The sequence below is a fragment of the Arvicanthis niloticus genome, chromosome 30 (genome assembly GCF_011762505.2).
Source record: "Arvicanthis niloticus isolate mArvNil1 chromosome 30, mArvNil1.pat.X, whole genome shotgun sequence".
Classification (NCBI taxonomy): domain Eukaryota; kingdom Metazoa; phylum Chordata; class Mammalia; order Rodentia; family Muridae; genus Arvicanthis; species Arvicanthis niloticus.
The window spans coordinates 8,836,714-8,853,958 of NC_133438.1; the positions used below are offsets into that span (position 1 = coordinate 8,836,714).

The following is a 17,245-nucleotide window of genomic DNA, read 5'->3' on the forward strand; positions in this document are numbered from 1 at the left end:
CCTTCTCAACTCTTGTCTTACTACGAAAGTTCTGATGAAACTCATTATCATGATTGCCAATTGTGTTCATACTTACAGCGGTTCACACGTGGTCTAGCCCAAGTGGCTGAGGAAAATATTGTCATTGGAACGTTTGCCATAGATATGAATGAAGTTATGACACCTGAGCACGGAAAACATGATCTTCACAACATGTTTTCAAAATGTGTTGATCAAGATTTTCAGACCTCAGATGCAGAGCCTGAGGCCCTAATTTTCCAGATGTATCCAGGGAGCAAGTCACAGGATGAGTGGATAGGAAATATACAGAGAATATAATTAAATGGATCTCTAGACTGTAACTGTATTAAATCAGATGCATAGGTGTATATGTGTGTGTGTGTAATGTTTGTCTTCATGAGAGATACATTTCACAACTGCTCCATCTAATCCTAGCAGACATGAAGAAGCTGTTTGCTTTCACTATTTCCTTCTTGATCCTGAAGTTTTCTCTCATCTTTTGCAGTTTGACTGATCCTGGTTGCTTTTGGAGGATAAAGAATAATGAAGATGATGATGGAGATTTGCGAAATGACTGTGGATTTGTTCTTGTAGTAGATACACAACCCATAGACAAATTATATTATTATAACACCATTTTTGAGTAAGTCATAAACTTGATTACCATGTTCAATGTCATGAATTAGCAATATGTAGCTGTGCATGCAAACTGTGATTTTTCTGTCCTGTTCTTCCCACAGTAACATTAGTAACTACTGAAAATTAACTCTCATGTTACTTAGTGTGCTACTTTCAAATGTGTCACAGTTTAGTTTGGATTTAGTACAGTGAGCTCCAATTCACAAAGGTGGACAGTGAGAAAATATAAATTCTATAATTTGCCTTCTCATGGATTTCATATGTTGAAAGATGCCATTGCACAAGGTGTCTTAATCTGCTTTGAATTCACAATTGACACCACTATCAAAAGCTCAATGTGAAGAGGCTGTATCACTGCCTATTTTCAATTGTCTGTGAAGGATTCCTATATCAGCATGCATTCTAAAGGCCATCATAAAAAATTATTGAATATTGGTCTCTATCATTTGGGCATACAGTCATACGTTGAAATATGTATATGTGTAATAAACATAATGAAATGTATAGTATTACAAATATAGTTGTGAATATACATATGGAAAACCTGCCATGTTTGAGATTCTGTTACTAGAGTATTATTTTGGTCCACTTGTGCATATGTTCAGTCACAGATTAAGTTTATGATCAGTGTCGGATAGGTGGTCAATATTGCTATTAATTAGTGAATAAATAAAACATTAGAGAAATTCTATGAGGAATATTGTACTTCCTGTGCATAAGAATCTGTTCTCAGATGCCAAGCATGAGATGATATCAGTGGTGGGTGCAGATCAGAGTTATGAAGGAAGAAGTGTTGAAACAGCTCACCTAGTCACTGTGTCTAAGACTTCTTTCTTTTATGAACTGAAGTTTCCTGTGCTTTACTGTCTCTGATGCTCATCCCATCTCTTATTAATTTCCACATTTTTTGGATTTTAAGAATACATTTTCCAATTGTTAGCCACAATACACTGTGCACACTTTGATACTGATTGTTGCATCATATTACTACTATTTTTGGATGTTATTTCAGTATGAACTGTATTTCTGTTTTATCCTATGTTATCCCACACCTCATTGGTAAAATAATAGAAATTCTCATTAATGACTCTTTTACAAGCAGTAATGATGTTTATAATTGAAATATATGAACTATGTCAATCCACGTTTGTGGTTTAAAATGAAAACAGCTCTAAAGACTCAATTGAAATATGCAAGTCTGAGCAAAAGAGCATGTTTAGTGTTTTTACTTCTGATGAGAGGAAATTGCCAATAGTAATAGATGTACTAGGAGACTGTGATGGAACATATGAACACATTTCAAGTGGAGAAAAGATCTCAGTGCACAGACATCATGTAAAGAATGGCAGAATATTAGTAAAACTGAGGTGTTAAGAGAAATCTGATACATTTAAAAGTACATTGACATAGTAATGTTGACACTAAAAGGCCACATCAAATTGATATATAAACAAGCCCCAAAGGATAATAACATGGTTATGTGGTGTTTTTATCATTTTACATATTTTCAAATGGATATATAAATTTAAGTGACATGTATCATAAAGGAATTGATGAAATGAGCATTTTCTTAGTATTAAACTTGAAAGAGTATTTCATATTTTCTTATTTGTAAACTTTTATTACTGATTAAACAAATTCTCTCATAGAAACACGAATTAATTGTTTAAGTAATCTGATTGTTAGACAATTTATGTAAATATAAATGAATTTTGAATACTCTATGTGAGGTAGTAATGTATTATGGCTCTTGAATATATTTCTTAATGATTCACAGTTAAATACTTTATGTTCCTTTACTATGCTTCAATTCCAAAAAATATCTTGTATGCTTTGAAACATAATTTAGTACTCAGGTGTTAGAAATAGAATTCTGAGGACTAGAGAGATGGCTCAGTGGTTAAGAGCACTAACTGTTCTTCCCATGGTCCTGAAGTCAATCCCCCACAACCACATAGTGGCACACAACCATATGTAATTGGCTTTGATGCCTTTCTCTGGTATGTCCGAAAATAGTGACAGTATACACACATATATAAAATAAACAAATCTTTAAAAAATAAATGGGATTCTGAGTTGTTGATATTGTTAAATACATGTTAATGATATTTTAGAGTAATAAAACATTTGAAAGTTGAATCAAATATCTTTAAGTATTAATTGATTCTTAAAATACTTGATATGATTAAGATATGTAGTACTTAAAATTTTTAAATTATAAAAAAATTAAGGAGAATGTGTTATGAATTAGATACATGGTTCAAGTCATAAGGTTTTCTTTCTGTGGATATAGAACTCTAAGACTATTGTATAGTATGGAGTATTACTCTATAGGAGTGTAATCTAGCTCATGGGTGATGTTCAAAGACAAAGCAAGCTCTTTATAAATTTTCATAAATATAAAAATTATCATGTCAGACAGACCTATGTTAGTGAATTCTTAAGTTGTTTTCAACTCCAATGATGTCTAATTTCTCAGGCATACTTCAGAAAAAGCAGAATTTAGATAGAAATTTTTATCATGTCTTGTAGTACATTTATTGCAATTGAACAGAAAATTTCATGTTTTGTACTCTTTCCTTAATCATTCCTGTGACTTCCTTTAGAATACCACCAAGAAAATATGAGTTTTTTTTGGTATTGCTTTTTGCTACCGATGAGATCAACAAAAATCCTCATCTTTTACCCAACCTGACTTTCATGTTTTCCATCATTATGGGCATGTGTGACCATACATTCAGACTTCTGAATGAGAAATATTCACCAAAAATAAAGGGATTTGAGTTTGCTAACTATGATTGTCAAGGAGGGTCTAGATGTGATATACGACTTACAGGACCATCATGGACGACAGCCTTAAAACTGGCAGTTAATAATAGGAAACCAAAGGTGAGAATGTCTGACACTGGATGAGTTAACACCTTCTTTATTCCATTCACAGGTATTTAGCAAGAAAACTTGGGCAGCATGCTTTTGTGAGTGTGCTGTTATAAATATATTTCAAAGGATTAGATACTCAGATCATAGATGTACTAGGGTAAGAGGTAAAACTGTTTCCTAGAATATTCAGACTTTTCAGGAATACTATGGAATCTAATAGGAATGGGACATAATATTTATAAGAGAATCTTACTATGCTTAATAGAAATTCTGAAGCTATTCTGAAAGCAACATTACTCATATATAAGACCAAACTTCCTAAAAATCATATTCCTCTTGTGGATGTTTCATTCTTTTTTCCATATCCTTTAGGTTTTTTTTGGACCATTTAATTCAAACTTGAATGACCATGATCAATTTCCCTATATCTCTCAGATAGCAACTAAGGACACATGTTTGTCCCCTGCCATGGTCTCCTTAATGTTTCATTTTAAATGGACTTGGATAGGAGTAGTCATCCCAAGTGATGACCAGGGTATACAGTTTCTGTCAGACTTGAGAGAAGAAATGCAAAGATATGGGATCTGTTTAGCCTTTGTGAATGTGATACCAGAAACCATGCAGCTATACTTGGAAAGGGCTACGATATATGATAAACAAATTATGACATCATCAGCAAAGGTTGTTGTCATTTATGGTCAAAAGAACTCTACTCTAGAAGTCAGCTTTAGAAGATGGGAAGATTTAGGATTATGGAGAATCTGGATCACAACTTCACAATGGGATGTCATCACATATAAAAGAGATTTCAACCTTGATTTCTTCCATGGGACTGTTACTTTTGCACACCACCATGGTGAGATTTCTAAATTTTGGAAATTTATACAAACAATGGACACCTCCGTATACCCAATAGACCGTTTTAAAACTAAACTGGAGTGGAATTATTTTAATTGTTCAACCTCCAAAAACAAGAATAGCACAATTGATCATTTTAAATTTAACAACACATGGGAATGGTTAGCACAGCAGAGATTTCATATGGACCTGAGTGAAGAAGGTTACAATTTGTATAATGCTGTGTATGCTGTGGCCCACACCTACCATGAACTCATTTTTCAACAAGTGGAATCTCAGGAAAAGACAAAAACCATAGGAGTATTCCTTGACTGTCCAAAGGTAAAGTTTCTTACATTTCATTATGCTTAGATTTATTAATGTGATATTTTAAATGGCCCCTGACAAATTCACATTCATTTTTTAGAGATTATTCTCTCAATATAAATATTTCTATACTACTAAATTCCCTGATGAATATTTCACAAGGATAACATCGAATAGGACAGAATATTGATTGTATGAATATCAGCGAATTTTGTGAAAATTTGTCTTAACATTTTAGAAAAAAAACCCCTCATTTTAGCAAATGGGTTCAATACTTAAAATAGAAGCCAAGAGTTTTATCATAAAAACCTTAAATGATGACTAGACGAGAATAATTTTCTCAAGAATTGATATATGGACTGTGATTAATAGTTATCCATTTAAAGTAACATTTATAGAAACACAGTTGATGAGGACAGCACATTTTATTTTGTTTACGTTTATTTCACATATGTATGCTATATATACATTATTGACGAACTGCCATTATTTTTTCCAAAACTTCCAGCCTTTTTCTCACATACATGATTTCACTTTGTTTTAATTTTTGCGACAAATGCGCATGTGTGCATGTGTGCATGCTCGTGTGAACATGTGTACAGGCAAACACACACACCATGTTCATTCTTATTTGCTAAGCATTTGTTCTATCAGTTTTTACCTTGGAACATTAATATGAAGTATATTAATTTTCAATTACCAAGGAGATATATTACATTTTACTACATGGACTAACTTTAGTATGTCTATCCTGTCTGTAAGTTGTTAAAAATCAGGTGACATTCTCAATTTCACATTGCATTAATTGATATGCATATGTAATCATGTAATGATGCATCTCATTTAGGTGGCTTCTGTTCTGAAGACCAGAGTATTTACGAACCCTCTTGGAGAACTGGTGAAGATGAATCATAGAGAAAGTCAGTGTGCCATATATGACATTTTTGAAATTTGGAATTCTCCACAAGGTTTTGGATTAAAAGTGAAAATAGGAAGCTATTTTCCTTATTTCCCACAGAATCAAAAACTTCATATATCTGAAGATTTGGAGTGGGCCACAGGGATAACATCGGTGTGTATGTCACAATTTTCATTCTTTTCAGTATACCTAAAATTTAAATATGTGGCAATGTAGTATTAGCTCTGTGGTTAAGATCAATTGCTGCTCTTGCAGAAGGCCCATCCTCAATCACCAGCATCAAAATTTGATAACACACAACTTTCTATAAATCAAGGTCACAGGGATTAAAGACCTCTGGATTACACATTCTTATTCACCCCCACACTATAAACACATTTGTGAAATATATATATATATATATATATATATATATATATATATATGACTATTTGTATATATAATAAAATTTTGTGATTTGATGTAAATATCTTGATAGCCTAATGAAAAACTGCATATACCAATTAACAGAAGTATTTCACCACATTTAAGGCTTTCTTAAGCTTATAAAAACCTCTGTAAGAGTTTTTTTTTGTTTCTTTGTTTTTGTTTTTCTTTTTGTTTTTTTGTTTTTCGAGACACGGTTTTTCTGTGTAGCCCTGGGTGTCCTGGAACTCACTCTGTAGAACAGTCTAGTCTTGAACTCAGAAATCCAACTGCCTCTGCCTCCCAAGTGCTGAAATTAAAGGCATGCACCACCACTGCCTGGCACTGTAAGAGTCTTATACAACATACTTTGCTCATATTCATCAAGTAAATTTTTCCTGATCTACCCTATTGTCTCCCCCACCAAACTCAGTATCTTTAGTTTTTTATTTATAAATCATGTGAAAGAAACTGGTGCCACATAAAAATTCTTTTGTATTTAATCAGCTTAGAAAGGAAGTTTTAATCTCTACAAAACAAACATTGTACATATAATATCAGATAATGTAGTAAATATTTTGAAACATTCAGGGCATTACACAAATTAATAAGATACCTGAAATTGATGTGATGTTGGATGTCAGCAGAATATGTATAGCCATATCTGTTAGTGACCATGAATATGTATATGCATATATATGTTTGTGTATATGTACTTGATGTATATGCATATATGTACATTGTATGTGTATATATGTATAAGCATATGATGCATAGTGTATATGATTTATATATATATATATATAATATATATTAATATACATGCATATATATGTATGTGTGTATATATATAATACATATATATACACACATACATGTATATATGTAATATATATATATTACAGGTTCCAACCTCCACTTGTAGTGTGACGTGCAGAGTTGGATTCAGAAAAATTCATCAGGAACAAACACCAGACTGCTGCTTTGAGTGTGCTCAGTGCCCAGAAAATGAGATTTCCAATGATACAGGTATATGTTTGCATGCAGGAAAAAAATTTCTGATTTTGAGTATCTTCTCTTTCCAAACTAGAAATGTGAAATGGCCTAGATGGAAACTTAAGGCCTGAAATCTCTGTTTCAGATTTAATCCTTTGAATGGTTTCAACAGTTTTGGACCATGTAAATAACCTGAAATATCTTCTACAAACAACTCATTTAGCTCACAGTATCATAGTTAATGATTTTATATTTTGCAGAAGACATTTAGGGGGACAAACATCTGTAACCATTTATAAAGAAAAAGTTAGGTACAGTCTATGCATATGTTCAGTCTTCCCTGATTCTATGTACAAAGCGACTTGATTACATGATTGATTCCACGATCTTTCCCTCCTATCAGCCAGTTTGGTTCCTGACATACACCAGATGATGAGGGTAACAGTTGTTATTTAAAGAAACAGACTTTAGGAGATTAGACAGCTTAAAGGACAGAGCATTTCCTTTCAAAGAACTAGGAGAACAGTGAGGATATCAAGAATGCACACAGATGTGATAGTGCTCACCAGTAATCACAGCCTACCTAAGGAAACAGAGATGAATGTGAATGTCCATAAACTTCATGCCATCCAGCTTGGAAAGTGTAGTTGGGAAAAAGAGACCTTAACACAATGAGGGGGACATAGATAGGTGTATGAGCCATACAGCTTCAATAAGGGAAATACTGCTTTATGCAAACATCATTTGCATAAAGAATTGTATGCTCTTGTGCATATGTGAATATATAAAGGGCACAACCCATAAAGCCAACAAAGTGCATAATGCATTTCATCAGTTGGCAGTGAGAACTATGTCAGCAAATCACACAGATCTGTGACTGGTAAGTTCAAAGTTAATGGAGATTATGCACAAAATCATTCATGATGCAATGAAAAAAAACAAAGTGTTTTCTTTCTTGTTTAGAAAATAGGTATGTTTTTCTGCTCCATCCTCATGTTGGTCGAGTTTTCCATGACAAAACATAAGTTAATAATAGAGCGCAACCTTAAGTCAGTGGTCTCTAAAGCAATAAGTATTGGAACAGATAGATGCTCAGCAACAAATTATTTATCCAGTTATCCTGTGAATAACACAAACCCTAAATTATCAAGTACATAATTATGATACCTCATGAGGGTCTGTTGTTATTCACCAGCAGATATGGAACAATGTGTGAGATGTCCAGATGATAAGTATGCCAATTTTGAACAAACCCATTGTCTCCAAAGGACTGTGTCATTTCTGGCTTATGAAGATCCATTGGGGATGGCTCTAGGCTGCACAGCTCTGTCCTTCTCTGCCCTCACAGTTCTAGTACTAGTCACTTTTGTGAAGTACAAGACTACTCCTATTGTGAAAGCCAATAACTGCATTCTCAGCTACATCCTGCTCCTCTCTCTCATTTTATGTTTTCTCTGCTCATTGCTCTTCATTGGACATCCCAACAAGGCCACCTGCATCCTGCAGCAGACCACATTTGGAGTATTTTTCACAGTGGCTGTTTCTACTGTGTTGGCCAAAACAATAACTGTGGTCATGGCTTTCAAGCTTACTACCCCAGGAATAAAGATGAGAGGGATGCTGATATCAGGGATACCTAATTTGGTCATTCCCATTTGCACCATAATTCAACTTGTTCTCTGTGGAGCCTGGCTTCTAACATCTCCTCCCTTTATTGACAGAGATACACAGTCTGAGCATGGGAAGACCATCATTGTTTGCAATAAAGGCTCAGCCATTGCATTCCACTTTGTCCTGGGCTACTTGGGCTCCTTGGCTCTGGCGAGCTTCACTGTGGCTTTCATGGCCAGGAACCTTCCTGACAGATTCAATGAAGCCAAGTTCCTAACATTCAGCATGCTGGTGTTCTGCAGTGTCTGGATTACATTTCTTCCTGTCTACCACAGCACCACGGGGAAGGTCATGGTGGCTGTGGAGGTCTTTTCCATCTTAGCTTCTAGTGCAGGGGTACTAGGGTGTATCTTTGTCCCAAAGTGTTACGTTATTTTAGTTAGACCAGATTAGAATTCTCTTGAAAAGTACAAAGGTAAATTATTGAAACTTTAACAATTTCAAGTGTTAGATGATACTCAATACATCTTGTTGATGATACTAAAGGAGTCCTAGTAACTCATACAACAACTTTAAATAATGTCCAAAGTCAGTACTTACAACACAGGACAATACTGCCTAACATAATACCAACTACTAAGTGGGAGTTTCATTCTTGAGTACACAATCCAAAACATATTGAGATTAGAAATCCTCAACTGAGGAATGGCTTCCATTATTCTGACCCTTTTCTCCACTTGATGTCTTTCTGCTGGAAGTGGACTCTACTAGTTCCCTCTCCCTACTTGTGGACATTTCATCTAAGGTCCTTTCCTTTGAGTTCTGAGAGTCTCTTACATCCCAGGTCTCTGTTACTTTCTAGAAGGTACCTACAACTCCCAACCTCAAAGGTGGCATATTTTCATTTATTCTCCTGGCTCTCAGGGCTTCTCTCCTGCCTTCACTTCTATACCTGATCTTTTCCCATTATCCCCTCTCCCTTCCCTCTTGAACCCAGTTCACTTCCTCCCTCTGCCTCCCATGATTGTTTTTCTCCATCCTAATTAGGATTGAAGCATCCTTCCTCACTTGAGCACTTCTAATTGTTAACAGTCTTTAGTTCTGTGGATTGTATCCTAGGTTTTCTGTACTTGTTTTGACTAATATCCGGTGGGGCAGTTGGCTGTGAGAGGCAGCTGGGTATCTGATCGAGCACAAGCATTAAACATGGGTGACCTCCAGAAACTGTAGGCATTTTGTTATGCTTCTGGGTCCCGGGCTCTCCTCACATAGCTACAGACCCCCACAGCTTCCTTCAGAGAGGTCTGTGGCCATCAGTCACATAGTAACAGCATCCCAAGCCTTTCCACATGTACATAAGGTCTCCCCAAGCTCTCAGGCCAAGCCAACAGAAAGTATCTGTTGGCAGACCCTGACCCACCCCAAAACTGTATATAAGAATCCTATCCAGAAGGAATAAAGGTGTGCAAGAATTACTCTGTCATCTGAGAGCTTTTGTCATAAGAGCTATAACTCTACTACTTTGGAAGAGACCTGTTCTCCCAACATTCCAGTAGGAGCTCCTACGCACTCCTTGCTTGCTAGTAGGCTTCTCGCTGGCTCAACTCAGCACAGATTGAGGGGTGTAGTGTCTTGGAACAACTGAGGTGGTGACAGTAGAGATGAAGATGGAGGTGGATATAGCTGTGGCAGCAGAAGAAGCAGAGGTGCTTGACTCGCCTGGCTGGCACTCTCTCCCTTTTGCCTGAACCTTTGCATGGCAAGGCCAGAGATCTCCATGGAAAGCCTCCAGTACAGAGGCAAAGAATATACGCTTAGTGAGTACATACCATGCATGTCCATTTGGATCTAAGTTACCGCACTCAGAATGATATTTTCTAGTTCTATGCATTTGCCTACAAAATTCAGGATGTCATTGGTCTTAGTAGCTGAACAGTGTTCCATCCTTTAAATGAACCACATTTTCTGTATTCATTCTTCCCTTGTGGGACATCTGGGTTGTTTCCAGCTTTTGGCTATCACAGATAAGGCCACTAGCACAGAGTGGAACATGTGCTCCTTTGGCGTGTTGGAGAATCTTTTGGGTATGTGCACAAGACTGGTAGAGCTGGGTCTTCAACTGGAGCTCTTTCCCATTTGCTGAGGAACCTCCAGAATGATTTCAGAAAGGTTTTTACCAGTTTGCAATCCCACCAACAATGGAGGAGCATTTCTCTTTCTCCACATCATCACCAACATGTGCTGTCACCTGACGTTTTAATCTTAGCCATTCTGATTGGTGTAAGGTGAAATCTCAGAGTGGTTTTCATTTGCATTTCCCAGATGACTACAAACTTTCAACCTTTCTGTAAGTGGTTCTCGGCCATTCAAGATTCCTATGTTGTGAATTCTGTTTACCTCTCTGCCCCATTTTTTTGATTCGGTTGTTTTGTTTTTTTGAAGGTGATCTTCTTGAGTTCTTTATATATATATTGGATATTAGCCCTCTATCAGAAGTGGGGTTAGTGAAGATTACTTCCCAGTCTGTAGGTTGCCAATTTCTTCTATTGACTATGTCCTTTGCCTTACAGAATCTTTTCAGTTTCATGAAGTCCTATTTATTAATTCTTTGATCTTAGAGCCTGAGCCATTGGTGTTCTATTTAGAAAATTTCCACCCCCAAGCTCCACCCTGTCCCAAGGTGACATGATGATGATGACAAGATGAGTTCAAGGCTCTATCCCACTTTTTCTTCTATTAGATTCAGTGTATCTGGTTTTATGTTAAGGTCCTTGATTTTTTTGGACTTAAGCTTTGTGCAAGGTGGCAAATATGGATCTATTTTCATTTTTCTACAAACTGAGTGCCAGTTAGGCCAGCATAATTTATTGAAGATGTTTTTGTTTTCCATTGTAAATTTTTGGCTTCTTTGTCAAAAAACAAGAGTCCTTAACTGTGAAGCTTTATTTCTGTAGCTTCACTTTTATTACATTGATCAACCTGTCTGTGTCTGTATCAATATCATTCCGTTTTTATCACTATTACTTGGTAGTACATCTTGAAGTCAGGGATGATGATTACCCTAGATGTTCTTTTAGTATAAAGAGTTATTTTCAATATCCTGTTTGCTTTTTTTATGAATTTGAAAATTGCTCATTCTGTGTCTGTGAAGAATTGTGTGTGAATTTTGATGGCTTTGCATTGACTCTCTAGTTTGCTTTTGGTAGAGTCGCCATTTTTACTATGTTTTCTTACCAATCCATGAGCAGGGGAGATCTCTGAATTCTCTGAGGTCTTCTTTCTTTACTTTCTTGAAATACTTGAGGTTCTTGTCATACAGATTTTTCACTTGTTCATTAAACTTACCTCAAGATACTTTACTTGTGGCTATTGTAAAGAATATTGATTCCCCAATGTCTTCTCAGCCTCTTTATGATTTGTATAAAGGAAGGCTATAGATTTATTTGAGTGAATTTTAAATGTCTGGCCACTTTGCTCAAGTTCTTATCAGCTGTAGAAGTTCTCTGGTATAATTTTTGGGGTCACTTTTGTATACTATCATATCATCTGCAAATAGTGATACCTTGATTTCTTCTTTGTCAATTTGTACCTCCTTGATCTCCTTTTGTTGTCTTACACTTTAGCAAGAAGTTTGTGTATTATATTGAATACATATGGAGAGAGTGGGCAGCCTTTTCCTATCCCTGAGTTTCATGGGAATGTTTCAAGTATCTCTTCATTTAATTTGACAATGGCTGTTGGTTTGCTGTATATTGCTTTTATTATATTTAGGTATGTACCTTGAATTCCTGATACCAACTGATGGTGGAGCAGTTTCTGATTGACTGGCTGAGGCCAGAAGTTTTTTCCAGTAATTGACTCGACTGGAATTTTCCAGGTCTGGGAAATAGAAACTTAGGCCATGTTTCCTGACCTGCCAGTTTGAAGCCTGTCATTGAGTCTGCCTGTCTCAGTCATTTTGAGCTGTGTCAAGTAGAAAGCTAGCGGTCTCAACCACAAAGTTTTTAAAATAGCAAGAGAAAGCTGTCTAGGGCAGAGCAGAACACACAGAGAAAGAAGAGTCTGGAAAGGTATCACAGCAAAACCTAGGCCACAAGCTTGGACCCAAAATTTGACAGGCTCCCAAATACCCCTATCTCAGGAACTCCTCTCCAAGCTGAGTCTGGTCCTTGGCACACACCAAACGTCTTACCCAAATGGGAAAGGTCAGAACTTCAAAGATGAAAAGCATGCATGATAATCCATAGGAACAATAGTGGCATGATTATTATGGGAGCAAGAACACTCTGATTACATTGAAAGCACACTATTCAGGAGGAAAAACATTCCTGGTACTGCAAATGTGTATGGAAACCATAAGTGGGGAGCTGAGTGGATTCAAGGGTGAACCTATTACTATTCTGGAAAAATGAATACATTGTGACATTATCTTTTATATACATATCTCTCTACCCATAGGTTTGGGCAGCTCACAGACATTAGAAAAGGACTCTGTGCAGATATTCCATGACAATTAATGCAGAAAATCACAAGAGACAAAGTAGAGGGAATACTAGATTAAGGAATGATCAGCCACAAGTGGAGCATCTCCATTACATCCTCCCCAGTGCATGGGTGTCATCACTGAAAAGGGGATGAATGGAGAGACTACAAAAGCCAGAGGTCAGCGAAAACAATTCAAGAGACAGAACCAAAGAGAAAGAGCGTCTTCTGAATATGAGAGGACCTTTCTCCACATACCCTAAGAGCAGCTCTCACTGTGCACACAATGTCCAGCCAAACAACATGCTAACATGATATGGGAAAGGCTATATGAGCCCTCACTGCATTTGAAGAACTGTGAAGACCTGATTGTTTCTGGGGAAGAGAGTTTGTTTTCTTTAAAGGTGTGGAGCCTAGGCGGCTCACCATGTTCCAGCATAAGGAAAAATAGTCAAAAGCATGTGGATAACCCAGACTGAACTTGAAGTGAATTGAAGTTTTAAAATGGGAAAGAAACAGATTTGGGAGGATGTTAGAAAGGTATGGCTACACCCGGGCAGAGCTCAATGTCAATAGTTTAAAAATGTTTTGAGTAAAATTCTAAATAAGTTATTATTTTAAATCACATACAAGTTAGAGGCTATAATGCTATTTTAAAAATGTGTATCATCCATGCTGGTTGGGCAAGCCTTAAATTCCAGAACTCTAAAAACAGAGACAGTTGTTCCTTTGTGCGTTTAAAGCCAGCCTAGAATACCTAAAATGCTCCAGGCTAGAAGGGTAAAGAGTCACACCCTATTTGGAAAACAAAGAAAACACACAGTATCTACTGATGTGATTTTGGGTGAGTAATATATCAAGTAGTACAGAGTTCTATTTATTGTTACATACACATGAGAACATACATATGCCTTGATGTTAACACTTGACATTGTCATCTATATGACTAATACACAAATGCTACTATCTTCTGTCCCATAATTGTATATGCAATGGCACCTAAGCTTTATAATTCCTGCTTCTTCATGACTCAAGGTACATAGCATTTTCTTTTGTATCTGACTCATATGCAGTTAAATATAACCCTACATCTCGTAGTTTTCCCAAGAGTTCAATGCCCATGCTGTCTTAGCGTAAATCAAGAAACACAGTTTATTTTAAGACTGAGCACAGTCCTGTGTCATGTGATTATATATCCTGTTAGATGGTGCTCCATTAACCTATTTCATTTTCTTCAGTGTCAATATACATATCAGGTGCATTGTACTTACCTGACCCAGAGTTTGTCAACAGTCACAAACACACAGTTTTCATCAGTAACAGGATAAAACGCTGCCATGGATTTACAATACTTAAAGTTACAAGCACAGGAGAGTCATGGTCAGCATCAGAGGTTTAAAAAATGGGCACACCCAGAGGCCTGGATCTGGGCCTGAGTTTTAGTTGTGTAGGTCAGCTCACCTGCTCTCTCACACCCACACAACCAGCAATGCTCCTGCTAGCTCACTCAATGTTGCAGCCAGAAAGGGGAAAACCCAGGAAGGTACAAGGAGAAAAGGAGGCCAGACAAGTGCCTGGATGAGGTTGCAATCTCTCCAAAGCTCTTGCCCTCAGGGTGGTCTCACCAGAGAGGAGGTGGGGAGAACCATCAGTGTCAGTGCTACTGTGCTGCCCAGTATGCCTGAATTTTAAAAAAAAAAGAAAACCAGGGCACTTTCACCTGGCACATAACTTCATGGTCCTTGCCTGTGACTATATTTAGGTGAAGTACAATTATTACCACTATCTGTAACATAAAAACCTCCCACTCAAGTGATAGACATTGTAGTTCAACTTTACCAACACTAAATTTCTGAACAGAATGTATCCTGTGACCTACGATGGTCCATATCTTCAACTTAAAAGAGGCCAGCAAAAGATGATATTCATGTGATGAATAATCTGTGTTTTCCTGCTTCTACCTTCTACCCTTTACACAAAGTTCCCTGTCAAGGATTTCTAGTTTAAAATCTGGAAGGGAGCTGTCATCAAAAATATGTATGGTTCTTCTCAGACCTGTTAATAGGACTGGCATGTTTGTCTGCCTTTCTTTGTCACCCAATCAGAGGCCCATGAGCACAGGACCCAAGCAGTCAGTCCTACTGGGTAGAGCAGGGAGATCCTGAGCATCCATCAGTCATAGTCACTATTACTTGCTTAAATACAAACTATATACAGTATACAGCACCTGATAGGTATCAAACTAGCTATGCTTAATGTTCAGAGTGTTGCACTCTGGATTCAAATCCCATGCCAGGCTGAGTATCACCCTCTCTGCATGCAGGATCAGGACATAAAGGTCTCAGCTGTGTCTCCAGCATCATGCCTGTATGTATTCTGCCTCAATTACTGGAAAGACAATCATGGACTATTCCTCTGAAACTGAAACCAAGACCCCAATTAGGTGCTCTTTTTTATAAGAATATTCTTTGTCATTGTATTTCTACACTGTAATAGAAGAGGAACTAAGACACTACCATGACACCTATGATGAATTCATTTATGTGTTTGGGTCAATCTTTTGTTATACTGTTATATACTCATGTATAGTGACTTGCACCAAAAATTTACCCATAATTTAATACAAACATTTTTTCATAGAAAGAAAATCTAAATCTGGGTGTTCAGTTGGATCACACAGGTAGTACAATTAGAAACATAGTCAAAAAGGTTTCACTAAAGCTTTGTAATTGAAGTTATCTCAATTATCAAAAGATCAAGAAAATGTATTGTATAATTTCTGCTATATTTTAATTGCTTGAGATGCCAGCAAAAACACTGAATAAAATCATGCAAATTTTACAACATTTAAGATGCTTTCAAGAAAGATTCCAATGGAAACCAATGCAGTTTTACCAAATGGTTAAAGATTAGGTATGCAGGGACTGGAGAGGTAGCTCAGAGTTTAAGATGCGCTTCCAGGGCATCCTGGTTTAATTCCAGCACTGATATGTTAGCTTAAAACGTTTTTAACTCTAGTTTCAGGGGATTTGACACCCTCACACAGACATACATGCAGGCAAACACCAATGCACATAAAATAAATAAACAGACAGACTGACAAATAGTAGTGACTTAAAAATAATATTGGCCACGCAATTGGCCATTATTTCACATATGGTGAAATAAGGTATGAAAGGTTCACCCTGGTAGGTTAGACATGGTTTTCATTGAGTTTCTACATATAAACATTAAACTCATTTGTTTTTATTTATTAAAACAAAATTTTCCTGTACAGTGTTTTAAAACTCATTTAAGACACCAATGTGATTAGGAGAGACAGTCCATTTCTATCACAGAGAAGGCCAAGAGGCCCCTGCTCATCATGGACAAACACGTGAAACATAGGTAGTTGAGGTGACCCCTGTTAAGCACAATTGTCTATGTTACAGCGTTAGTGTGAACTTTCCCCGCTGTCTATATAGCCTCTTCCTAAATAGACTTAATTGGAGACATCCAGCCACTCCATGTGTCGTGTCCATGTGCCACTAACACCATGATTTCCCTGGCTTTTCAGAATCAGCAGCAAGGTTTCTTACAAATGTTCGGGTTGTCCCCTTTCTTTAGCACAGATGAATGGCCATCAGCACACCTGCATCTCAGTGAAGGGCATTTATCCTCATACTAAAAAAGAAAGCTAAACAGCATTTGTTGTGCAGCATAAATTTAGTTTGGACCACTAACCATTCCTGGCATAAGTAACATTAAGGATGGCTTGCTAATAGAGTGGATTTATGACAGCAGCGTTCAGTGAGCTGCAATGGCTGCACATCTAAGCCTCAGTGACATTGGAATGAAGACCTCAGACAATGAGAAAAACATAAAAAACATGTGGGCTGAAGAACTGAGCACTCCAACCATATATATCATTAGGAAGGAGACAGAGGAACTCTTGAGCCTACATGAGCTATAAGAGATTGTACTATTTACATGGAGAGGGGTGTATGCTTTATATGGTTAAAGAACAAAGTATACAATAGCAGGTGTGTTAATTATTTTTCTAGATTTATGTGAGTTCAAGATCAGTTCAGTATACATTTTGAGTTCCAGAAAAGCCAAAATTAATAGTGATATCCTGCCTCTTTCCATTTACAGACAAATTACTGTCCA

The 17,245-nt window shown here is 36.8% G+C and overlaps 1 protein-coding gene across 2 annotated transcripts; it reads left to right on the forward strand.

Annotated features, from left to right (window-relative positions):
• The first annotated feature begins 440 nt into the window (after positions 1-440).
• On the forward strand, positions 441-9,067 carry LOC143440919 (vomeronasal type-2 receptor 116-like). 2 transcript variants are annotated; one of them, XM_076927843.1, is made up of 6 exons: positions 441-643; positions 3,246-3,528; positions 3,892-4,698; positions 5,531-5,755; positions 6,913-7,036; positions 8,199-9,067. In XM_076927843.1, exons 1-6 carry the CDS (start codon positions 441-443, stop codon positions 9,065-9,067), a joined length of 2,511 nt encoding a protein of 836 aa, XP_076783958.1. The 2 variants fall into 2 exon arrangements, with proteins under 2 accessions (XP_076783958.1, XP_076783959.1); XM_076927844.1 differs by having other exon boundaries at positions 441-624; positions 3,230-3,528.
• The last annotated feature ends 8,178 nt before the right edge of the window (positions 9,068-17,245 follow it).

Bases quoted from the DNA above. Each gene is read 5' to 3' on its own strand.
- LOC143440919 (XM_076927843.1), top strand. From the start codon at position 441: ATGAAGAAGCTGTTTGCTTTCACTATTTCCTTCTTGATCCTGAAGTTT. The intron at 3,529-3,891 runs GTGAGAATGTCT...CATATCCTTTAG, and splicing joins TTAATAATAGGAAACCAAAG to GTTTTTTTTGGACCATTTAA. The intron at 7,037-8,198 runs GTATATGTTTGC...GTTATTCACCAG, and splicing joins TGAGATTTCCAATGATACAG to CAGATATGGAACAATGTGTG.